Here is a 26,976-nt window from a genome sequence, read left to right on the forward strand (position 1 = left end):
ACTATAGACAATAGCTGATACCTGTTTATCTGATGTGATTTTATCTGTTCATTCTTGTTTTGAATGATCGACTATTTTGTATTTGTCGAGGAAATTTATATTTTCCGATTATTAAATAATCGATTCTCATTGATATAGAATATTCTGTTCATCAATTATATCTCTACATTGTTAGAAAACGATGTGGCAACCTTGTGAAGTTGGAAACGGATAGCGCTATCTGTTTTGTCGAATGATAGACAAGGATAGAAACACCAATGTCAATCAAATACTGCCATTATAATGTGGACTTCACTATTATTGAGCATTGTCTATGCATGATCTAGAGATCATTACCCACGCCATACTTTAGTGATATTCATATAAAACTGTCATAATTGTTTGTTTGGGGAGCTTATAGGTGTTATTCATAGATGATAATGCTGATATGTGAGTATGAACAATATATTTCAAGGCTTTTGCAAACGTCAATTAATTTATTCATGATTGAAAATACAAAACTATGCTGTTAGGATTATTCAAACTATCAGATAATAATTCTCACTTTATCATTGTATTAGTAGAAATGTTTCAATTATTGACAGAGCCAAGTGAGGTCTAAGATTCAAGTCGACGGTCTGGCATTTCTCTTAATGTTTGAATGTTTATATGTTGCGCATTTACGGCGAAACGCGGTAATAGATTTTCATGAAATTTGACAGGTATGTTCCTTTTTAAATTGCGCGTCGACGTATTTACAAGGTTTTTGGGAATTTTGCATTTCAAGGATAATATAAAAGGAAGAAGTAGCCTCCTTCATACGCCGCCAATATTAGAGTAAAAATCTGGGGCCTGTTTCATAAAAACTCCTGTCTGTAATACAGGAACAGCTGATTTTATCGGCTATATTGAGCATGCAATTGGAATGGTGATTTTCCTGTATTACGTGACTTATAAATTTTATGAAACAGGGCCCAGACTATAGAATTTACTCATCTATCTTAAATCAGCTGAAAGTGATTACACAGATGTGTGGAGAAGTAAGTCTATTGCTGTATTTCCATAAGGTATATAGTTTCAATCACGTGCTTGTGGATGAGAATACTGCGTGAGCTCTACTGTTCACAGAACTACTAGTATTGTAGATATGGGGAGATTCACTCCAGTGGGGTCCACGTTATAATGGCAGTGGAGAAATAAAGGAGAACCAAGGTGTCGATTCTCAGCCTGGCCACTGACTTCTCTATAGGATAACTAATACCGGAATATCGTAGAATAGGCTATCTGATGGAATATCCACTGTTAATTCTTGTGAAAAGAATCAATCATGTTTTGTTGGTCAAAAAAATATATTTTTCAATGATTCGAATCTCCATAATCGAGATTGAATATTTTGTTATTAATATTATATTTATGCATTGTTGAAAAACGATCTGACAACGTTGCGGAGGTAGTGGAGTATATCTGCTTTGTGGAATGATAGACAAGGATAGCAGCACCAATGTTAATCAAATACTGCCATTATAAGGTGGACCTCACTATAGCATTTTATGGGCCTAATATTAAATTAATACGTACTATACTGTATATGTGTTGCGCGGGTAGCCTACCCTTCTCCTTCATTGAAGGGTTTCCAAAGGGTTTAACGCAATGAATTGTGCCGGTTGCACAAAAACCGGTTAATTTTTAATCGTGATCAATTTAAAACGAGAATCAATCTGAGCTTTCATTTCGAAACAGCCTTCTCAGATTGGTTCTTTAATTGCGAATTAAATTTAACCGAGCTTCGTGCTACCGGGCCATTGCCAAATAAGCATTAACCACATTGAAACCATTCTAATTTTTACTTTCCTTGCCCTATTACCATAGGTAAGGAAAGTATTGCTTTCCTAAAAAAAATTAAGGTATCCCAATTTGTAAATTTCTCTACGTTTCAAGGTCCCCTGAGTCCAAAAAAGTGGTTCTTGGGTATGTGTGTGTGTGTGTGTGTGTGTATGAGTGTATGTGCGTCTGTGTACACGATATCTCATCTCCCAATTAACGGAATGACTTGAAATTTGGAACTTAAATTCTTTACAATATTATAAGGATCCGACACGAACAATTTCGATCCGATGCAATTCAAGATGGCGGGTAAAATGGTGAAAATGTTGTCAAAAACAGGGTTTTTCGCAATTTTCTCGAAAACGGCTTCAACGATTTTGATCAAATTTATACCTAAAATAGTCATTGATAGCCTCTATCAACTGCCTTAAGTCCCATATCTGTAAAAATCTCAGGAGCTTTATGCAAAGTTTGATTTTAGATTCCCAATTATCAGGCTTCAGATACAATCTAAACAAAAAATTTATTATACTTAATTCTTAGATACAATTTGAACAAAAAATTTCTAGTGAAAAAGATTGAACATTAAAATCTCTTCAATTAATTTCTTGTAAAATTTTCACCTAAAATTGGAAATATGCTCGAAATTTGAGAAAATGTGATTATTTCAATTGCAAACTGTTGACAACTGTTGATTCTATTAAATCATTCACTATGAAGAGATAGCAGTCCTCGTGTGTTTCCAGCGTTATTGTCCTGTCACCAGCTGGCTCAGATCTTTGAATGGTAGTAGACTTGAGATGCGCGGGAACACTTGCGTAAGTTGTTCAATTTTCATAACGGCAAGGAAAGTTGTGTGAGCGCGCCACACCAGATTTTTCACACTTTTTTCATGTACCTTGTAACTGTTACATTATTTTTCTGTATGAGATAACAATATTGTTACCCTGGAAATCCCACAAAACCAATATTACTTCTTCTTTCAGTTCAATCGTTTGATTGGTTGGCAGCCTTCCATCTAAATCAGTCTATTGCTACTCTCTTCCATTGTATATAGTTCATAGTTTAATTCACAAATTACATTTGGCTGCTCAAGAATTATTAAATTTATTCAGTCTCAGTACTTCACTTGCGGAATCCGGATTGATTAGTTTTTCCTGAAGTTTTTCATTTTCTGTAAGTTGATTGAGAAATTCAGTGACACAGTAGCGATTTCGAATGCATGCTTTGTTTCTCTAACAACAATTTCACCTGCTATTAACTTTGATTCTCTTCAATCTCTGTTATCTGTAATAGTTTATAGAAATTAGTTATAGTTTATAGTGATTTTGTATGCATGCTTTGTTTATTTTTTACTAGCAGGGCACCCGTGCTTCGCCACAGGAATTGAAAGATAAGATTATTTTTGTGAACCATTTATGATCTAAATTTTACCAACATTGTTATAATCATTTTTGAGATTAGGCCACAACTTGGCATGAAAACTATTGAGTCAAATCATTCGATTAATCATTGATGTGTTGGAAGTGCTCTGTAGAAGAAAAAGCAGATGCATAATACTATAACAGAATAGGGAGAATATAATACATCTAGGTTTTCATAAAATAATAGGTCAATTACTTCAAAATCTCAATGCTTTATTATCACAATCTATTTATAAGCTATGTACAGTTTTCATTAAAGTAAAATCATACAACCTTTTCACAGAGATAAATTTTTTTATAATGAAAAAATACTGAAGAACCAGTATCATTACACAGTACACAGAGGAAAAATTAATCACGTTTATTGATTTGAAGTTGAAGAAAAATAATATTTATTGTAAGATCAAAATAGAACTTTGATACTGTGATGGAAATTCAAGCGTATCATGAATATTGAGCGTTGAATAAATCATATATTTCAGATTCAATGATGAATTATTGGGAACAAATAGCAAATTATTCTCATTTTGACTAACAACTAATGTATAAATATTTTTCTCTTAAATTGTTCACACTTTCCAATCATTTTTCCAATATTTTCCGTTGATTTGATCACTTTGAACCAACTTTATACTAATGTATAAATATTTTTCTCACAATTTGTTTACATTTTCCAATCATTTTTCCAATATTTTCCGTTGATTTGATCACTTTGAACCAGCTTTATACTAATGTATAAATATTTTTCTCACAATTTGTTGTCACTTTTACATTATTTTTCCAATATTGTTCCTCAATTTGTTTATTTTGTACCAACACTATAGTAGTTATAATCGTTCCGATTTCGATTATTAGATGCCAAGTCCACTCGAATTCCTCGAGTATTTATGGGTTCGCATCTGAAGAAAGAAAAGAAATAGACTATTAGAATAAAACTAATAACTCATTTATTTATTTATTTATTTATTTATTTATACGTGGATACAATAACAAATCATATAAATATGATTGGGAAGTAACAACAGGCTTGGCCCAAAACTATTCCATTCCCAAATTTTGATTACATGTCCAAAAAGTGAAAATTTGAAGCTCAGATTTTGCAGGTCGGACTCAGCAATGTCTCCCGGCTTCATAGGCCAAAGAAGTTATTGACTCTTTAAATCTTTTTAATTTTTGTATTGGCCTATAAGTGCATATGCATATACAGAGTGTCCCATCAAGATTGTAACAGCCGTTGACCATAGACTCTTCTCAACATTTATGACAAAAAATGTTCAGTAAGCTTTTTTCCTATCGACCTTAGTTTTCGAGATATATGGAATTTTCGATATTTTCAGAATATGCCCACTTCCGGTCATTAAATACTCAATAACTCGAAAACTAGTGGTTGAATTTCAAATTCAAGGGTATTGTTGAAAAGAGAAAAACATTTCAAACAAGATTATAATGATTTGAAAGCTAATGACTCGAAAACTAGTGGTGGAATTTCAAATTCAAGGGTATTGTTGAAAAGAGAAAAACATTTCAAACAAGATTATAATGATTTGAAAGCTTATAAAATCGAGAAGTTTTTGGAATATTGAAACCACTATAATAATTACCCGGAGAAAAATCAAGAAAAATCGGTTTGAAATTTGACATTAAATTTGAAGAATAGAATTTTTTCAAGTTGAAGCCCTGATAAAAAACTACAAAATATCTAACAACAGATAAGATTACATTAATCTTGTTTTAAATGTTTTTCTCTTTTCAACAATACCCTTGAAATCGAAATTCGATTAGTAGTTTTCGAGTTATTGAGTATTTAATGACCGGAAGTGGGCATATTCTGAAAATATCGAAAAATCTATATATCTCGAAAACTAAGGTCGATAGGAAAAAAGTTTACTGGACATTTTTTGTCATAAATGTTGTGAAAAATCTATGTTACAACCTTGGTGGGACACCCTTTATAAACTAATAGATACTATTATTCAAACTTTGAACACTATACTACTATAGTGAGGTCCACGTTATAATGGCAGTGTTTGATTAGATATGGTATTACTATCCTTGTCTATCATTCAACAAAGCGGATAGCACTATCTCTTCCTCACTTGGCTCTGTTGCCAGATCATCTTTTAACAATGTAGAATCATTCATTAATTAACAAAATATTACATCTTAATTATAAAAATGAATTATGAAATTATTGAAAAAATATAATTTCTTGCTTAATAAAATGTAATTGTTCATTTTCAACGAGATTGAACCGTTAATATTACATCAATTAATCTGTATCAGATACCGTCTATTGAAGGCATTGACAAGACAGAGGATCGGCAACGTTTCATGGTTCCACTTTATTCTATTTTACAATGAAGCACAAATCGGGAAAGAAAAACTATAGAGAAACGATAGCATAAGTAGATATCCCATGGTATAGGGCGTTTATGTCGCAACTTTTACTGTTATCCCAAGCCGATAGTTCACATAAGTAGTTCTTTCCTATGCAGCTTTATGACGTTGGTAGTCTCTCATATTGTGCCGTTCATACACTCTTACCCGGTCAAAACAGTAAAAATCGGCAATAATCGGCAGTAATCGACTTGAGATAACAGTAAAAGTTGCGACATAAATTCCCTATACTATGGGATATCTACTTACGCTATTGTTTCTCTATGGAAAAACTAAGTCTCTTCTACAATGAAGCACAAATCGGGAGAGAAAAACTAAGAATACCTTGTACGTTTTTCTCCTATCTTTCTCCACTGCCATTATAACATGGACCTCACTATATTCAAATTTGATTGTAAAGTACATTTCGGAGAATAAAAAGTAATCTGATTTGATTCGACTATTAGAATAAAACTTTAAATTTATTTTTTGGATAAAACAAACAATAGAATATAATAGCTGGAAAATAAAAAACAGGCTATTGCCCAAAACTTTTTCAATTTCCTAATTTTGTCTCAAATTATGTAAATATTATGTAGGTACACAGATTAACATAGTAGGTACACAAATATCGGGACACCGAGCTTGGCTCGTTATTTTTATTTATTGATAAAACAGAACACAATGATCGTGTTTATATTTTACAACTGGCTATACGTCAGCTTATGAATATTTCGGGGATGCGATATTTTTATTTTCCACAGAATCACTCGCTCACTTTTTACTATCCACGGACGACAATAGTCTCAGCTGCTTCAGCCAAGGATGAATTATCCTTTTAATGTCGTCCAGCGAGTTTTCCCAAGGATGAGACCTAGTGCAATCGAATTTTTATATCATAAACCTACTATGCTCCAAATTTCGTGAAAATCGTTAGAGCCGTTTTCGAGATCCGTTGAACATAAATAACCAGATATAAAAATAACCAGATAACCAGATATAAAAATATAAACATATAAAAATATAAACAGATATACAGAAATTGCTCGCTTAATATAATAGGATTATTACGTGTTCAAAGTTTGAAGCTGACTGATCAATTCCTTCTCAAGTTGTTGTAGAACATACAAACAGCCAGACAACAACTTTGGCCTTCAGTAAGTCAAAAGTGAGAACTCGCTAACGCTCGTTCAATTATACTCACGAGCAATTCACATTGTTGAAGTAATCGTTGGGGTGGCAGTTAGTAATATTCTTGCATTGGCAGGTGCAATTTTTTGAATCCCAACTTTTAATGTCTTTCCTTATCAGACATTTTTCCCTCGCAGTGGAATTTTTGCAAACACATTTGCAAGCATCCTCGTCGTATCTCACCAGTTTTGAAATACAGTCCTGAAAAAGATTGAGATACAAAATAGTTATTTGTGCAACTAGTGCGCAAAGTGACAGTTTGCTGCACCGAAAAGAAACGTTTACGCCCGAGCCGTAGGCGAGGGCGGAATGGTTTCTTGAGTGCAGCAGAGGAACTTTGCGCACGTATTTCACATTAAGTTTTTCCTACAGTTACCATTGAATATGAAAAGTGGGTAATTATGGGTAAAATTGCCTGAAATGCATCAAATGTTTTCCTGTGTAATTTTATTATTGATAAAAACCTTAATCCTAAAATCCTAAAGTCCTCGTTGTCCTTGGTTATAATATATAATGAATAATAATTAGCGCGTTGTGCTTGGTTGCACCTCAGCTCACTATGGCAGCCACAGCAGTCACTGTTACCAACTTCATTTTGATTTTGCTGCACTGTTGCTCCATATAACCTACGAAGTATTTTGCGTTGCCATGTTGCAAATCTGGAGTGCAGAAAAATTTTTCCCGCACTAGAGCGGAAAAGTGATTCTTTGCGTTCTGTAATCAGTGCAGCAATGGCCACTTTTCAACGTAACTGTAGGAAAAGATTATAGTAAGGTCCAAGTTTCTCAATTTACTCCATCAATAGTTAATCATCGGTTATGTAGATTTCAAAGTGTTTCTATCCAATAGCCACATCTTCTTCATCCTCATCCAATATCTACTCAGATTCAGTTATTTGTTAGTTGTTGAGTGTATGTAATGTAAGTATGCTCTCACAAAACCTATAGTGAGGTCCACGTTAAGTGAGGTCCACAGTTGCCTCATTGAATGCAATTTCTATGCAATATTAATCTAGTAGTTCTGTGAACAGTAGACCTCGCGCTCAGTAAGTTACATTGACCTGTTGTTATGTTTTCTCAAAAATTAACAAATAATTTATCAATCAAAAATGTCTAGAAAAAAATCCTAAATAAACATAGAGCTTTCTGTCCTATCGTACCGTGACGTGTCGTCCCGGAATGTGAGTGTGAGCGCTGTTATCAGGTCTGGCTGCCGTCGATACGCCAATCCAATCAACCCATCAGAGAACATTCTGTGTTGTCGTGTTGGCGAAAAATCGGTGTGTTGGAATTAACGAAATAAACTACCATAATGCTGATTTCCTACAAACTTCATTTCTCACTTTTCATGATTTTAGAAATCAATTTCTTTTCAATAATATTTGTTGCAATTTTAATCATCAGATTAAGAAAGAAAAATGTGAAAGAAATTTTTTTATCAATAACTCCAAACTCCAAACCAGAATCATGGCCTCAGCTTATGGAAAGACAAAGTTAGTAGACAACAACTGTCTACTAACGTTGATGGAAAGATACATTTTCAAGATGATCGATGTTTTTGAACGGATAGTATTATAGCTCACTAGACAGCTGATTCATGATGAATAATTCTAAAGTCTGATTTTTACGGTAATATTGACGTTTAAAGGAGACTACTTTTCTTTTGTATTATCCTTAAAATGCAAAATTTTACAAAACCGTATGTATACGTCGATGCGAAATTCAAAAAATCTGGTGTGGTACACTCACACATCTTTCCTTGCTCATTGAACTGTAAGCCTCATTCTCAAACGAGAATAATTTAGGGGAATAACATCATGACAATTATTGGCGGCAACATATTATTTGCAACTACGATCAGACTACTATATATGTGTATATATAATTATTGTTTTCAGAGTACTTTTTCCTTCGTGTAAATTGTGAAATTAGATGATTTTTTTCGTCAAAACAGCTGTTCTACAGATGAAATATCTTGACTATGACTGTGTACTTTTTACTTTCCTTGCCCTACTACCATAGGTAAGGAAAGTATTGATTTCCAAAAAAAATTAAGGTACCACAATTTCAAGTTTTCTATACGTTTCAAGGTCCCCTGAGTCCAAAAACATGATTTTTATAAACTGCTCTACCTACCTACCTACCTCATGCACAAGATGGAGGTTACAAAGTCCATTTCTCAAGGATAGGGTGGACCCCCCATTAGTTTCCCAGGAAAAAGACTCATGCAAGTTGATAGATCTGATAAATAACTATACAGGGTATGAATTTGAAAAAAATCGTTAGAGCCGTTTTTGAGAAAATCGTGAAAAACATGGTTTTTAGTCATTATCCGCCATTTTTCTCAATAATATTACGGAGCTCCTGAAATTTTCCCAGGAATGAGACTCATGCCAGTTGATAGGGCTTATAGATAGCTATCCATGATATAAATTTGAAGAAAATCGTTAGAGCCGTTTTCGAGAAAACCGTGAAAAACATGGTTTTTTCGTCATTATCCGCCATTTTTCTCAAGAATATTACAGAGCTCCTGAAATTTTCCCAGAAATGAGACTCATGCCAGTTGATAGGGCTTATAAATAGCTATCCATGGTATGAATTTGAAGAAAATCGTTAAAGCCGTTTTCGAGAAAAACATGGTTTTTTAGTAATTATCCGCCATCTTGAATTGAATTTTATTGAATTTCTTATTGTCGGATCCTCATGGTATAAGGACCTTAAGTTTAAAATTTCAAGTCAATCGGTTGATTAGGAATGGAGTTATCGTGTTCACAGACATACACACACACACATACACATACACACACACATACACACACACACAGAACAACACCCAAAAATCATGTTTTTGGACTCAGGGGGACTTGAAACGTATAGAAAACTTGAAATCAGGGTACCTTAATTTTTTTTGGAAAGCAATACTTTCCTTACCTATGGTAATAGGGCAAGGAAAGTAAAAGGGAACATACCTGTCAAATTTCATGAGAATCTTGCTGCGTTTCGCTGTAAATGCGGAACATAAAGAGAAATGCAAAACCGTCAACTTGAATCTTAGACTTCACTTCGCTCGGTCAATGAACTATTGATTGCATGCAATAACGCATGCAATGAATAACTAAAATAACATAGTATTGTCTCTGGACCTTCCTCGGCTTTGAACTCGGACTGACCTGTTGCCAGTATGTCTTGAAGGAGATTAGCTTTTGATGTTAGCATTTTTGATACACCAACCCCAACAGCCATTAGCCGTTTTCACACCGATATCTCGCCGACACGACATACAGACAGGATTTACTCTGATGGACAGTATGAGAGGAGGCTATGGTTTATAACTGCGCGAGGTCTACCGTTCACAGAACTACTAGTAGTATAGAAGAACAATAATAATTAGTGATACTCACATGTTTCTTGACCCTACAGGAAAGTTGACAGTCCAGATGTCTCTCAACTGGGACCACTTCTATCCTCTTTTCTTTGGGAGGTTTATTTCTTCCTTGCAGAGCCATTACTGCAACCTGTCCAATTAATAATTGAATTTTAAAATTTGTCAAATGAATGTAGCTCTATCAATAATAAGTCAATGGAAATTAATTGGAAGTTGTATTTGTTCAAATTCCAATTAATAATTAATTATTATTAAACGAAAATCCCAATAAAATACTGTAAATAACCCCGAATTAATGAATGTAGAGGACAGAAAAAACAGAAGAAAAAGAAGAAGAAGAAGACCGGAGAAAAAAGAAGATGATGATGATGATAATGTTGATGATGATGAAAGCAGGAGTGGAAGACAAACAAGATAGGAATTAGAATAGGAACAAGAAAGACTAGTGAGGAAGAAGAAGGAAATGAAGAATAATAAGGAGAAGGAGAAGAAGAAGAAGAAGAAGACAACAGGAGACAAGAAGAAAAGACGAAGAAGGAGGAATAGAAATCAGAAGAAGATGGAAACGATGGAGGAGGAGACTGCCGCTGATGAAAGCAGGAGTAGAAGAAGAACAAGATAGGAATTAGAACAGGAACAAGAAAGACTAGTGAGGAAGAAGAAGGAAATGAAGAATAATTAGGAGAAGAGAAGAAGAAGAAGACAACAGGAGACAAGAAGAAAAGACGATGAAGGAGGAATAAAAATCAGAAGAAGATGGAAACGATGGAGGAGGAGACTGCCGGAGAAGAAGAAGAAGAAGAAGGAAAGAAGGAGCTGGAATTAGAACAAGAAGATTACAAAGAAGAAAGAGAACATGGAAGAGAAGAACTGAAACAAGGACAAGAAAAACTGAAACAATGAGATGATCATAAAGAGGATGACAACACCAGAAGAAGAAGAAGAAGAAGAAGAAGAAGAAGAAGAAGAAGGAAAGAAGAAGAAGAAGAAGAAGAAGAAGAAGAAGAAGAAGAAGAGAAGAAGAAGAAGAGAAGAAGAAGAAGAAGAAGAAAAGATGAAGAAGAAGAACTACTTGAACTAGCAATGCAGTAGAAATCATTACCAGTACTGTAGGTGAGTAGGCTATGTATTCGGAGCTTTTTTAATTGTCCAATTTCTCCGAAATTTCTGAATTATGTACGGCTTTATCATATTCATCTAATAGAAAATAATATTCTCTACAAAAAATGTTCTATCAAACATTGGGCTCAAAATGCACCGTTCCAAAGATATATGCTAAAAATTGAAAGCTCTTCCATTTTCATGAACTGACATCTCTGACTTCCCAACTCGGAGAATTCCGCCAAAGCTGGTCCAGTCAGCTTTGAAAAATGAGAAATTGGAACACCAACACCCCCAAGCGTGAAACATTTCAACTAAACTCGACATTGCTTTATATTTCCCCAAATTGTGGCTCTAAAAGCCATTTTATTGAAAAACTTCAAAAGAAATAATTTGTAGACAATGAAACGTTAAAAAGATCATGTGGTTACACATTTTCATGTAACTATCAAGGCAAAGGCATAAAATATCAAAAAACTGAAGAAGTTGGCTTTCTCAGTTATGAAAGTGTATAATTAAAACAGTAATATCGTCTTTTATTTCCATGTATCTGATAATGTTTTCCAATCAGTCGATAGAAAATTCAATTTTCTACGAATCTTTTCATATGAACTATCAAGGCAAAGGCATAAAATAGCAAAAACTGGAGAGGCTCAGCAAGCTTTCTTTAAGTGTATAATTAAAACAGTAATATCGTCTTCAATTTCAATGTAACTGATGATGTTTTTCAATGAGTCGATAGAAAATTTCATTCTCTACAAAATATTTCAAGTAAATATTTCGCTAAGATCAACCGTTTAGATGTTATCAACCAAAAACTGCAGAAACTACAATTTTTTATATTCAATGCTTGAGATTCGACTCTTGGCGTTTCTCAAAATGATCCAGTCTTGGTATCTGAAATAATTTACAGAAGGCCTCGCTCGCCCATTCTAGCGGAATTCATGAGAACTAACGTTCATTTAAAAGCAGTACTTCGTAACAGTTTCTGTAACAAACACTGTTTTCCTATCTAGTTATCTTGAATTAAGTTATTTTGGAAAATATTACTGGACAAGATTTCAAGCAAATAAAACGGTCTATCAATTTTGCAGGATTCATATGCTATTAAATGCGACAAATAGTTAAAATCTATGATTTTAATTGAGAATTTTGTTTTGAGTAGTTGTGTTGACTGTTTGTTTTTGATAAGTTTCGACTTTATTATTCTATAAATCGTATCTGTTTACTGGCACAAATTATAGATAATTTTATGCTCTACAATTTGAGCAAAGATTTTGTGTAAAATAATTGGAAATGAAGTAACAATGTCAAGAAAACTAGAGCACTGTACCAATGTTGTAGAAGTCTAGTTACAAACTCTGCCGCTAGATGTCATGAGCGCCCCCTTTTGCAATCGCCTGCTTCAAGACCAAACTTCTCTGGGCTGTCAGGAATAATTCCAGCGTTTCCCAAAACCAGGTCTCTCAAGTAGTTTTTCCATTATAACTTTTGAATGGTAAATTGTAGCGAAATTCGACAAAGGACCATTTTTGTAGCAAATTGAATTTCACATCGAATGGTGTATGAAACTTGATTTTGCAATTCAATTTCAAGGTGTTAATAATCACTTTTATGGAAATTTCTTCCAATATAAGAGGAACGAAGAAGCTAATTCTGGAGAAAAAGGGAGTAAAATTCGATTGAGGTCGTGAAGGAAGAAAAATAAGAGAAAGAAGAAGTTTCTCCTCTCATTTTCTTTCTTTTCCTCGCTCTCACACACTCTCTCTTTTTATCTCTCTCACTCTCTCTCTCTTCATCTTTCTCTAATAATAATCAGTCATCACACATTATCAAAATAATGATAATAATATTAATAATCAGCAGTAAGGAGAAGGAGAAGAAGAAGAAGAGAAAGATGGGAGGAAGAAGAAAAAGAGTTTCTGTTCTCTTTCTCTTCCTTTTACTCTCATTCTCTCTCTCTCCCCCTCCCTCCTTCTCACACACACTCTATCTCTCTCTCTCACACTAATGATGACATAAAATGATCACAACCATCATCATCATCATAATATTAATAAAAAGAACAAGAGAGAGAGTACAGCAGAAGAATAACAAAACAAGAAGGAGAAGAAGAAGAGAAGAAAAGAAGAAGAAGAAGAAGAAGAAGAAGAGAAGAAGAAGAAGAAGAGAAGAAGAAGAAGAAGAAGAAGAATAAGAAGAAGAAGAAGAAGAAGAGAAAGAAGAAGAAGAAAAAGAGAAGAAGAAGAAGAAGAAGAAGAAGAAGAAGAAGAAGAAGAAGAAGAAGAGAAGAAGAAGAAGAAGAAAAGAAGAATAACAAAAGAAGAAGAAGAAGAAGAAGAAGAAGAAGAAGAAGACGAAGAAGAAGAAGAAGAAGAAGAAGAAGAAGAAGAAGAAGAAGAAGAAGAAGAAGAAGAAGAAGAAGAAGAAGAGAGAGAAGAAGAAGAAGAAGAAGAAGAGAAGAAGAAGAAGAAGAAGAAGAAGAAGAAGAAGAAGAAGAAGAAGAGAAGAAGAAGAAGAAGAGAAGAAGAAGAAGAAGAAGAATAAGTACAAGAGAAAGAGCATGCGAAAAACTACAACAGAGAGAAAAAGATGATAATGAAGATGATAATAAAATTAATTAACACAACATGATATATAATATAATAATATCGAGTCATCTGGCTGGCTCAGGTCTGGTGTCAGAGTTTTCAGGTCGTAATATATTATGATAAATGAAAACGAATGGATGAAAATGAGAGTAAAAACGGCAACAGTTGTTACAGCTGTTATATAGCTATGGTGAATGTGATATTTTCGAGCTCAAAATTTAAGTGTTTTTATTCTTTATTTTGTGAATTTATACTTTGTTTCATGTTTTTAAGAAACTCTTATTATTAATCCATCCAAATTTAAAATTGTTTGTTTTATTCTAATGTATATTTTAGATTGTGATTTGGTGTAGAAATTTGAATGGACATAACCTATAATATTTGGACAATTTAAAACTAAATTAGGAAATTGAAGAAGTTTTAGGCAATAGCCTGTTTTTTCTTTTCCGATTCTTGTATTTTTTTGCTAACCTTATAAATAAATAAATAAATTATTCGGACGTAACTTACCTCAAAATAGAGAGTTTCAGTTCTATTAGGTTGACAGCTGTAGAGCTGATTTGGACTGCATCTGGAGCATCTTTCGATTTCAATGCAGTTGGGCACTCGCCATTCGGTCAGACTTTCCTTATCGTTCATTTCAACCGACGTAAGGACAGGTCTACAGCCAGGTGCTACCGCCCCCCTAATCACTGGAGCATCTATGAATCAAAATATTTTAATAATAATTAATCCACTCGATAAAAATTAAAATTCCATTATTTGATTGTATGAGAAGATATACAGGGTAATTCATAATTATGGTAATATAATTTGATACGTGATAGTAGAGGTAAAAATAAGTAAAAAAGTTCCCATAAACATATATCCATAAACGCTTCATTAGCGAGCTATACAGGGTGAAAGATTTCGCCCGGAATTCAGTTCCTCTGGTGAAATACACCGATGCTGAATTGTTTGGGGACTAGTTTTTGAAAAACTTATGCTGGATTCATATGGAAAAATATCTGAAAAACTGAATAAATCTAGGCTGGAAGCTGTAGTGTGAGTAGTTTTTGAGAAAAAAGTTGAAATATGCAAAAAATCTAAGTAGAAAAACACAGACTTCTACGTTTGATGCCCAATAACTTTCTTTAATGATCAGTAAACAAATAATTTTTCGCAATAAAAATTGTAAAGAATCTAATTCTGAAAAGAATGATGTAAGCTGTGTAAACTAAATTTGAATAAAAGTTGGATAAAATGTATTCTTATGTAGTACATTACACCACATAAATTTGCTGTTTTATGAGTAGAGAACTAATAACTCATAAGTTGTACCTGATTGCTAGTTTTATTCAATTTTTCAAATATTTTTCCATATGAATCCAGCATAAGTTTTTCAAAAACTAGTCCCCAAACAATTCAGCATCAGTGTATTTCACCAGAGGAACTGAATTCCGGGCGAAATCTTTCACTCTGTATAGCTCGCTAATGAAGCGTTTATGGATATATGTTTATATGAACTTTTTTCTTATTTTTACCTCTACTATCACGTGTTAAATTATTTTACCATAATTATGAATCACCCTGTATATATGTAGGAATGATAATAATGATAATTGAACGAGCATTAGCGAGTTCTCACTTTTGTCTTACTGGGGGCCAAAGTCGTTTTGTGTCTGCTTGTATGTTCTACAATAACTTTAGAGAGAATTGATCAATCAGCTTCAAATTTTGAACACGTATTCTTCGAGCCTTTTTACAGGTCCAGTTCGTTGGACAACAAAATTGACTCACTCCTTCGTCTTTTTTCAGGATATAACAGATGACATAGAAAGTGCATAAGAAAAAGACGTGTTTCGATTTTATCATTTAGTCAGCTGAAGAATTCACTTCATGCAATCACAACAGTTTTTCCATTCATTCATTCATTACATCTGCTGAGGCTATTTGAAAGCTATCACACAGCCAGTTTACCTATTATTTTAGAATTTATCTATTTTTTGAATGAATGAATGAATGAATGAATGAATTTATTTATTTATTTTTTTTTGAATGAATGAATGAATGAATGAATGAATGAATGAATTTATTTGCCAAAAACAAATACAAAAAAGCTTTACAAAAAATAAATATAAGTATATGCTACTGCACTTGAACCAAGATACATACATTTATTTAATTAGATATAATAACGAAATGATATCCTTTACGATACAAACAATAGTTTTAAAATGAAGATTCAATTTATGATCACATGCATAAGTACAGTAGGTGAGGCAAAAACACCGGCAAAAGGAAGATTCCTTGTGCGCCAGTGTGAGTCGTAAATCAGCTTAATCAGGGATGTAATATATAAACTTGAATCTAGCGTATGAAGTGTTCGAAAATATAATTTATAATATGAAGTTGATTATTGTATAAAAGTCAACGATTGGAAATAATTCAAGTATAATTTAATTTATAACGAGGTTCACGTTATAATGGCAGTGGAGTAAGATATGATAACAACGTTGCCTTTGTCAATGCCTTCAATAGACGGTAGCTGATACAGGTTTATTGATGGAATATTAGCTGTTCATTCTTGTTTAAAATTATCAATTATATTTTATTGAACAACAAATCATATTTCCAATAACTTCATAATGACTTTACATAGGTATTTTGTTAATTAATTAATCACTTTACATTGTTAAAAGACGATCTGGCAACAGAGCGAAGCGAGAAAGAGATAGCGCTATCCGCTTTGTTGAATGATAGACTAGGATAGCAGTACCATTGCTAATCAAACACTGCCATTATAACGTGGACCTCACTATAGCAAGTCATAGCTTATGATTGTAATCATGGGATAATAGAAGATTTTAACTGATATCTATTTGAACTGATTTCACCTGTACATCTATATTGGGGAGAAAACCTGTTATCATGTATTGAGTCTTCCAAATTCTTCATTCCAGCAAACTATTAGATAACAATAAAATATGTTTCAAATTTCACTTTAAACCGTGAACAATGAAGCGATATTCACGTTATAAAGTTGCTGAAAATGATAGGGCTACAGAGTTGCCTATACTTATCTGTTATATCATCACTTTCTATAAATATTACAATTTATAAATATAAAATATTTCTATAAATATTGTATATTACAGTGAGGTCCACGTTATAATGGCAGTGTTTGATTAGCAACGGTATTACCATAGAGAAACGATAGCATAAGTAGATATCCCATGGTATAGGGCGTTTATGTCGCAACTTTTACTGTTATCCCAAGCCGATAGTTCACGTAGTTCTTTCCTATGCAGCTATGTGACATTGGTAGTCTCTGAAATTGTCTATCATTGTCTATTATTATCCTTGTCTATCATTCAACCAACAAAGCGGATAGCACTATCTCTTTCTCGCTTTGCTCTGTTGCCAGACCGTCTTTCAACAATATAGAATTGACAATTAAACAACAAAATATATCATCTTGACTATGTAAATTCATTATGAAATCATTCCTAAATAATCTCTTGCTTAATAAAATATAATTGATTATTTCAAACGAGGATGAACAGTTAATATTACATTAATAAACCTGTATCAGCTACCGTCTATAGAAGGCATTGACAAGACAGAGAATCGGCAACGTTGTTCTTCTATCTTTCTTCACTGTCATTATAACGTGAGGAAGCTTTGATCATTCAATTTATTCCGCCAATATATCTGATCTTCCAGTATTAGAATTATAGCTATTTTCTTATTGATAATAATTGATTTTATTTTATTTGTCTACTAGGGAATTTATTATCTCATCATCAAATCTCATAATTCAAACTGAATATTTCTATAACAGATGAGTTTCTTTTCAAGCTTTAAAGTGTTAAGTTCCTTAGTTCCAATTTGATACAGTATTTCCCACTTATTAGAGATGGTTTAGTGGAATATTTTCATTTTATTTGGCTTTCAACTCATCTTAATTCTAAATTCCTAGTCTCTATATATAAAAATGAATGTCTGTTTGTGTGTTAGTTTGTTTGTTCCCTATAGACTCGAAAACTACTTGACAGAACGGCATGGAACTTTGGGAATATGTTGTGTGAATATTGGGGATGGTTTCTGAACAGAAATTTCAATAGGGGGGCTAATAATAATTTTATATTAATCCATCTTACAGACCTATGTTTCGAAATTGTCGGCCGAGCGGCTAACGTAGAACGGGAAGATCATCATGATTCAAGATCATGTTGTGATTTAGCATCTAAACTTACCAGCTGTAATAAACACGTCACTCTGTGATAAAATTGTTTTCTGGTATTAGAACGGCTGTTTTAAGCACATGGGAGTCCGTATTGAGATGTAGATAAAAATATTGATTGTCAGATAAATTTCATGATTCACCAAATAAAGTCAAGTGTGACATGAGATACATTGACTTTTTGGCGGTACGAAGTTCGCCGGGTAAGCTAGTTAGGGCTATATATATTTTGGACTAAAAATTGGACAAAACTTATGACGTTATAAACTTTAGCTAAGGTTTTTACACCAAAGTTTTAACAAAATGGTTATTTTTTCCGTCCTTATAGATTCTATTAGATTGAACATAACTTATCATACACATGATGAACATATGTGTTTGTCAAGTTCCATTCAACCTAATAGAATCTATAGGACGGAAAAACAAACATTTTGTTAATAACTTTTGTGTAAACGCAGCTATAACAGCTATTTTTGGACAATTTCTATCCTAATTTGGAAAAGGAAAAGTTTTGTGGATTTAAGCCTGTCGTTCCTTTTATTTTTCAATCATTCATAGTTCAGAATGATATTGTTTATATATAAATGTATAAATAAATAGGCCTGAATATATAAATAATGCAGTGTTTCTTAATGAGAAACACAACGACTTTTCAACATGCAGTGTGGAACTAGAATTCTAATATTTATTATATTTTATCCGTCAAGAAAAAATATTTTCAATGTTTAATAATATTTTAATTGTTAATATATATTTTAATATAATTTTCACGGTTAACATTGATTATTTCGTTTACTATTTATATCTCTGAATTTTTTTGAAAGCGATCTGGCAATGTTGTGGAGCTAGAAAAGGATAGCTCTATCTGCTTTGTTGAATGATAGACAAAGATAACAAACCAATGTTGATCAAATACTTCCATTATAACGTGGACCTCGCTATAGTTATGCTGGGGTGATTGACTACATTTCTCAAGGAGCTATAAATTTTAATTCATTGAAAATATTATCCTACTTACGTCTCTCAATTGATAATTTCTGGTTTGTAGTTTCATATCCTGTTGCTATGATGGGTGATCGGTTGTGCCCTGAAATAAATTAATGATTATAAATAGATGAATAAATTACTGATTATTAAAACTCCCATATATTTCTTGAATAAAACGTGCAATTCAAAGTTTAAATCCTATTCAACTATGGGGAAAATCCTCATCCTCACATGTCTTGTTCAAGCTTCAAAAAAGGCCTTGCGAATAATATGTAAGAAGGCCCCTCTCACACCATGCAGAGATTTATTTGTGAGTATGGGACTGTTGACAGTGAGATCATTGTATATACTGGCATTCCTAACATCATTAAAGAAAAATATCAGTGAATATGTGTTAAACAGTACAGTAATGTACATAGTTATGAAACTAGGCATAACAATAATATTAGAGTCAATTATTGTCAGTATGCATGATCGCAAAAGAATTGGCAATACATGTCTATAAAACTTTTCAATACTCTCCCTAGTGAGATAAGAGAAATTGACTGTGAGAATTTTAAACGATTTTTAAAGAATTTAAAGAGAATTCTGGTTGGAATATGTTAATATAAGGTAGAAAGAGTTTTTCGAAATTCAATTTTGAAAGTTATTTGTGTAAATGTTTGTTTTTGGACTTGAGAGTGCTAGGCAATTGAATTTAGAAATAAAATAGATTAAAATAATTTATATTTAATGTGATATTAGACTACTGTAAGCTTGAACTGACATTGTTATGACATTTTTATGTTTTTGACAATGAATTATTTATTTATTTATCTATAGTGAAATTTACGGTATGAAGTAAGCATATGATTATCATTGGTTGCTATCCTTGTCTGTCATTGGACAGAGCAGATATCTCTGTCTTTTTCTACCTCCTCAATAGAAATTTATACAATAAAAAAATTTTAATGTATGACGTAGATAGTAGGTAGCCTACTATATTGGTCGTATAGTGATAGAGGAAAAATAGCATAAGAAGATATCCTATATGGTACGGATCATTTATGTTCCAAATTTCAAGCCGATCTTCTGTTAATTTTCCTTCCTGTACTGTTGGCTACCTACATAATGTAATCTGCTTATGATTGGCTGAGTCATCATATTCGGTCATCATTTTAATTATTTTTAGTTATTTGTATTTCCTTTTCAAACCTATTACTGTTGACTACTATCTATTATTCATTTCTGGGGGGGTGAGAGTGTAAGAACGGCACAGTATGAGAGACTACCAGCGTCACATAGCTTCACCAAAAACAACTACTAGGACTATCGGCTTCAGTTAACATTGAAACTTGAATCATAAACCATGGAATATCTTTCTATGCTATTTTCTCTCTATGTTAGTAGTTGACTATTTATACTTATATCTTCAGAAATATTATGTTATCAGAATAACAGAGAAATTGAATTATATTAAAAGAGTTATTATTAATTTTTTTAGTGGGTGAGAGTGTAAGAAGGGCACAGTATGAGAGACTACCAGCGTCACATAGCTTCACCAAAAACAACTACTAGGACTATCGGCTTGAGTCAACAGTGAAACTTCAAAAATAAACGATCTATACCATGGGATATCATCTTATGCTAGCTTTTATCTGTGGTAGAAGTTAATTAGTATTATTATGATACTATATTATAGTATTATTGGTAGTATTTAATTAGTTGATATTATTCTGATGTCAGTAGTTGACTAGTCGGTAATATTTTCAAAATTTATTTGTTTGTTACCTGAAAAAATAGAAAAAGATGCTGGAGGTTCACTTTTGTGCGGAATGTTGAACGCTTTGTAATAATCTTCAATGCTGTTGATGTTACTCAGTTTTCGTGCCATCTCCAGAGTTATCTAAAAAATACATCACATAGAATTTAAAAATTTATTTATTTATTGCTGTCTTACACTCATGTAGCTTACAACGTTATATGTTTTTATACAATACATCAATTAAAAACCCTAGAACAAAAGATAGGTACCTATTCACATCTAATAAATAGTCCTAAATCGATTAATTAATTACATAAATAACACTCAATTTGAATAATAACATTGGGAAAGGATAAAAAGAACACCTCATCTTTTCTAGGTGAAGTATCACCAGGGAACGTTTCAAATTAAAAAAAAAAACAAATATGGACTGTTCCAATCTATAATTAACTGAATAGGCCTATATCATTTGACAATCATCTTTAAAATGTATGTTGCATCTATAGTGGGGTCCACGTTATAATGGCAGTGGAGAAAGGTAGGAGAACAACGTTGCCGATCATATGTCTTGTCAATGCCTTCTGTAGACGGTAGCTGATACAAGTTTATTGATTAACTGTTCATTCTCGCTTGAAATAATCAATTATATTTTTTTAAGCAAGAAATTATATTTTCAATAATTCCATAATGAATTTTCATGATTGAGATGAAATATTTTGTTAGTTACTTATTAATTCTACATTGATAAAAGACAAACTGGCAACAGAGCAGAGCGAGAAAGATATAGCGCTAGCCGCATTGTTGAATGATAGACAAGATTAGCAATACCACTGCTAAACAAACACTGCCATTATAACGTGGACCTCACTATTGTGTTGTGTATTCATACAATTTAGAAAAGCTACTTGCATTATAAATTTCATTTCATTTCAATGAAATATAATGTAGGTAGTATTTCAAGCCCATTTTAGTAATCCCAACTATATAAAAATATGAACTCTAAGAAGTATAATTACAAAATTCAAAATAAAATTATGGCAAGAAAAAAATTCTTCGATTACATACATTATATTGAAACTGAAACTGATTGAATTGTTGAAAATGACTGCTAATCAAGAAAATGAAACTGTAGTTATTTTCCTAAGTTTCTCTGCCTATCAACAATCTACTAGATGGAAATTTATACAAGATAAAGCCATATATTTTGATTTGGATTTTAGAAAGTTTCATCTCTAATAATATTATTTGTCTTTCAATCGTCACTTTTAATCTCAATATTGAAAATCAATGGTTCATCAAATTTATTTGAATTATTCACTCATTCCAACCAATCTATCAAATATTTTGATCTATATATTGTAACATATTAAATCTGGGTAGACAAAAAGCCCTAACAGAAACAGTAATAGGTCTGAAATAAAGTAACTGGCTAATATCGCCAAATAGATAATAACTAAGATTAGATAGCATCAGCTTATTCTGGCTAAATGGTACAAGAACCTAAAAAGGATTTGAAGGAAGTTTATTGCTCATAAATAGATTATTATATAAAATATTTGAAGATTGAGGTTATGTACATGTATTCACGGATCGGTGACCTAGAGATCGATCAAACCGAGGAACGTAGAATCTGACCAAAACCCCTTGGCAGAGCTTTATTGCAATCAGATGGTGTGCAATATGAAAAACACCCGTCCACGTGGCTAATTATTAGGTAGCATGGAATTAATATTAATGTATAGAATATTAACTAGCATGCAAAGAGCATAAATAAAAAACCAAATAAAAATAATTTAATGTATTCAGGAAATAAGAGTTACCAGGCGCATGAATACCGAATAAAATTTGCATGCACCAATAGTAAAACGGCAGTTAATAGGCGGCAACTGTAGGCCAGTTCAAAAATATTCTATATATTTATATAATGTACTAGATTTTGTGTTAAAATTTGTGTAATCTATGTTATCGATATGGCTCGAATGCAAAGAAATTATTAATCATATAATCTAAGCAATATTTGGTATTTTTTGTAAGATCTATTTGAACCTAAATGGCGGAGGACTAAGATATTTAAATTTTATGCTAATTTGAAAGTCGGAAAGAGGATCTGTAAAACTTGAGAAGGAAGAACCAGCACTCGCCAGCCAAATGCCACCATAAGAGGACCCCCAAATATTTTAGAGCGAAGTACCTTACTAATGATTTTGTAAAAGTTAAAGTTAAAGTAAATTATTAAATTTCTTAAAAGACTTCGTGATGCTATTGTGAAGCAGAAGTCATTTTTCATTTTTAATTAAATTTATAACCCCTTGGAGGAGACGATTCCGGCTACCATATTCCCGGACCACATGGAGTTGGATCGACATCGGCGGCTTACAAGAAGATTTTCGACACGTGAGTGATTAAATTTGAATTAGTGATGGGCGCCCTAGTGCTTCGAATTAATCTGATGATCAAAGCTAGCTCGCCGAAAGGGTTTTATTATAAATTGAGAAATTAATAAGAGTAATACTTGCGCAAGTAAAATTAGTATTAAAGGTATTTATTTGAAAGCAAAATATAGATCAATATTTTAGAAATTCTATTAAATCAAAGAAGTACGAAATCTAGGCTATTAAAACATATGCATATAATATTTAATTTTTGCAATACAATTTGCGATAATTTATTATAGTTCTAATTCACTAGATGAATGGCTCTACCTATTCCGTCAGGTGCCGAATCTTGCACCCTGAGATAAAAATATATATATTCGATACAAATAAATCTACTAAACACTAGAGTTTTTTTAATAAATATATATATATTTGGATTATTAGTGGCTAATTTATCAAGCTGATCTTAGAGCACACATTTTTAATTGAATTGTCCAAGTCGACAAGTATTTGCAAGCGCATATCGCAGCTACATGCAACAGAATGCATATGATTTTAAGATAAAGGCACATGGTAATGATTCGTGCCATAAATCTAGAATATAAAGTTAGCCTGTGATATTTTTATTGATTTCAATTATTGTTCTATTTTTATATTATATTTTTTTTATCGCTCTATATATATTTTTTGCCTCGATTGATCTTTGCATTATTTATGTAATATATGTATGAAACTTTCATGGTGTGCAATTTATTTTTTATTCCTCAACACTATAGTATAAGTATCATTTATATATATATTTATTATTTATTGAATTACAAGAGTTATAGGAGAAGCCCATATCTAGGCCTATCAAGATTTTTTAAGACTGAATACTATTAGAAAACCACGACCTAATTATATCAAATCTCATGCTTTACCGACTGATGCCAAGCAGGAGGCTAATCGTTATTTAAATATAAAGAATAACGTGACACAAAGACATGTCGCCCAACGTGATAGGCCACGGATACGGCATAAAGACATGTCGTACCAACGTGGGACTGATGATGAGAGCCAAGCTCATTGAATAATTATTTGAAATTAAGTCAATAACCATATTGAAAATTATAGATAACTTATACGAGTTGTGAGGAAAACTGGCGAAGGGAATTTGTATTACTTTTTGGGGAAACAAGAGCTTTAAATAGAGAGAATTATATGTTTTAAAGAAAATTTTATATTATTAGTACTGTGAAAAATTACATGTTTATAAAGAGAGATTATATTTTATAAGCCTAAACTGCTATTACTTTCTAGTCAAAAATATATTAGGTGTTTAAGCCGGTTGGAAAATAAGTCGCAGCCTGTAAACTAGCCAAGAATAAATCAACAAAACATTGGGGGCGCTAGAGCATTATAAAAAACTTAAGTATAAATACCTTGTTGTAAGAGTATCCAAACACTTTACACATCACTGTTCACTGTAAGTCCCGGTTTGTGTCTCTTTTTTAAGCATCTCGCTTATCATTTTTATCACTGTTTAATTAGCATTTATCATATTTGACATAATGAATCACACTCCCGCAAACTCTGAAGTTTCATATATGTACGGCGGTTGCACAGATCCCACTTTGTCGACTCCAAGCACATCAAACCCCACCACGGTAGATGCCAATACGCCACGAGAAAGGGAACCAGGAAGCGTCGGGTCGATAGTCTTCGATCCACCAGGTCTGCAACCTCTATCATCCACTCGAATCGACGCCGCTGACACACCATTGAATCAACGGATAGTAGAGATCAACTTTGAAGGGGGCGAGGAGCAGCCTGCCGAACCCGCATCTCCAGAGGCCGAGTCACATCTGAGCAAACAAAGTCTATTTTCAGTCACAGAGCTAGATCCTTTTCAAAAGGTAATGATGGAACAAACTAGCAGTATGTTCAATATTATGCTACAAAAACAATGGACAGAATGATGCAGGAGATTAAAAAAGAGAATGTGGAAATGAAAGAGGCAAATAAGCAAACAATGGAACAGGGCATGAAAGAGACAGCGGGCGCTATAAAATCAGTAGAACGACGGTTGGATATATTGAGGCTAAAGTAGAGAATCATAGGGAAGAATTAAAAGCAATGATAAATCTACAGAAAGAAAGTCAGGATAAAGTTACGGCAGGATTATCGGAAAGGTTGGATACGGTTACATGTGAGCTCAACGAAAGGATAGATAACCTAACCATACAAATCACTACACCCATTCAGGATATAACCAATAACATTAAGGCCGATTGCCACCAAGAAATCCACAAACAAATTACCGTTGCCAATCAAACATTAACAACTACAGTTGACAAAAATATTAACAGTATTAAAGAAATACAAAATAAACAGATTAATATGTCCACAAAAATGAACCAACTGCAAGGTAGCATCAATCAAAATACTGAAACCTGTAAAGCTTTAAACGGAACTCTACTAATTCAAAAATCCACTCTGACTCAATTAAATCAAGAAGTAAACGCAAATAAATTACACATAATAGTCAATGGCAGATAACACAGGAAAAAATAACAGCATTAGAAAATCATATTCAACAACGACCTCAAGGGATTCAAACAGACAACCTCAACGTACATAGTATATTACAAGGACTAGGAAAATTTGATAATACTGATCGCCATTTGCAACCTCAACCATTCATTGATCAGATAAAATTAGTACAAACTCTTGCACCTACCTCTTGGAATTTTTGGCGTCTCCGTTTGACTAATTTATTGATTGGCGAACCCCTGATGTTCTTTCGGAGTAGAGCCCATGAATTTACATCATTGGATGAGTTTGTCGCTGTCTTCCTGGAACAGTATTGGAGCAGAAGTAAACAGTTGGACGTGCTAGCGGACATCATATCATGCGATTTCAACCCTAACTTAGACGGTGCATGTACCACTTTCGTCACTGCCCTACAGTTTAAAAATTCTCAATTGAGCGAGCCCATTAACGAATCGGCATTAGCAAGTATTATTTTAAAGAAACTACCGTATCAAGTTAGAATGGCACTCGCCACACAACCCATTACTGATTGTAAGCAGCTGATAAATCATTTATATGGTATACAGTCTGCAATGGCAATATCAAACCACCGCTCAGACCAGAGATACGCACCAAATCAACATAATTCAAAATTTAATCCGCATAACAGCCAAAATTATGAACCGGTATCATATGATCGCTACCGATCTGCCCCTCAATTTGAACGCCGCTATGAGCACAAACGAAATAGTAACTGGAACAATAAAAGTTTTCAAAATCGCCCAACATATCATTATTCACAACAAGCAAATCGGAAGAATTATTATGATGGCCATGATCAATTTAATACAAATAATGATTACACTCAGAATAATCATAATAGAAATTATAAACCACCACCTCATCAAATTAGTACAAATTATACATTAGCACATGCAATAGGAATGAATCAACAAAAAACCCGGAACCCAGCACCCAACGACCCGCCACCAGATATACAGAAAACTACAGCTAATAAACCAGGATTATATGATACCCCCAATATCCAACCACAGAAAACCGCCGCCAAACATGCAACTAAAACACCCCGAAAGCATCAACCTCTTTTAAGTATATTGTTTCCCGCCGAAGACCCATCACCGCAGGAAGAGCAGCCGCACATCAAGAGACCGCCACCATGTATCTGCCCGTCACACCCGCGCATCATTCGACCCCACCAAGGCACCCCAAGGAACCCAGGATAGAGGACCAAGAGGATGACACC

General features: G+C 33.1%; 1 protein-coding gene across 2 annotated transcripts in view; it reads right to left on the reverse strand.

Moving 5' to 3' along the window:
- Window positions 1-3,419: 3,419 nt before the first annotated feature.
- The window catches only part of LOC111047886, a 29,290-nt gene continuing 5,733 nt past the window's right edge, over window positions 3,420-26,976 (reverse strand). Inside the window, exons 2-7 of one of the 2 annotated variants that reach the window (XM_039438643.1) lie at window positions 20,853-20,967; window positions 19,114-19,182; window positions 14,381-14,571; window positions 10,195-10,308; window positions 6,808-6,995; window positions 3,420-4,126 (exon numbers count right to left, since the gene is read on the reverse strand). In XM_039438643.1, coding sequence (XP_039294577.1) covers window positions 4,030-4,126; window positions 6,808-6,995; window positions 10,195-10,308; window positions 14,381-14,571; window positions 19,114-19,182; window positions 20,853-20,967 — 774 coding nt within the window. In that variant the 3' untranslated portion in view covers window positions 3,420-4,029. The remainder of the gene's footprint in view (window positions 4,127-6,807; window positions 6,996-10,194; window positions 10,309-14,380; window positions 14,572-19,113; window positions 19,183-20,852; window positions 20,968-26,976) is intronic. The other variant, XM_039438644.1, reaches the window with a different exon arrangement.

Source organism: Nilaparvata lugens, chromosome 12 (genome assembly GCF_014356525.2).
Source record: "Nilaparvata lugens isolate BPH chromosome 12, ASM1435652v1, whole genome shotgun sequence".
Lineage (NCBI taxonomy): Eukaryota > Metazoa > Arthropoda > Insecta > Hemiptera > Delphacidae > Nilaparvata > Nilaparvata lugens.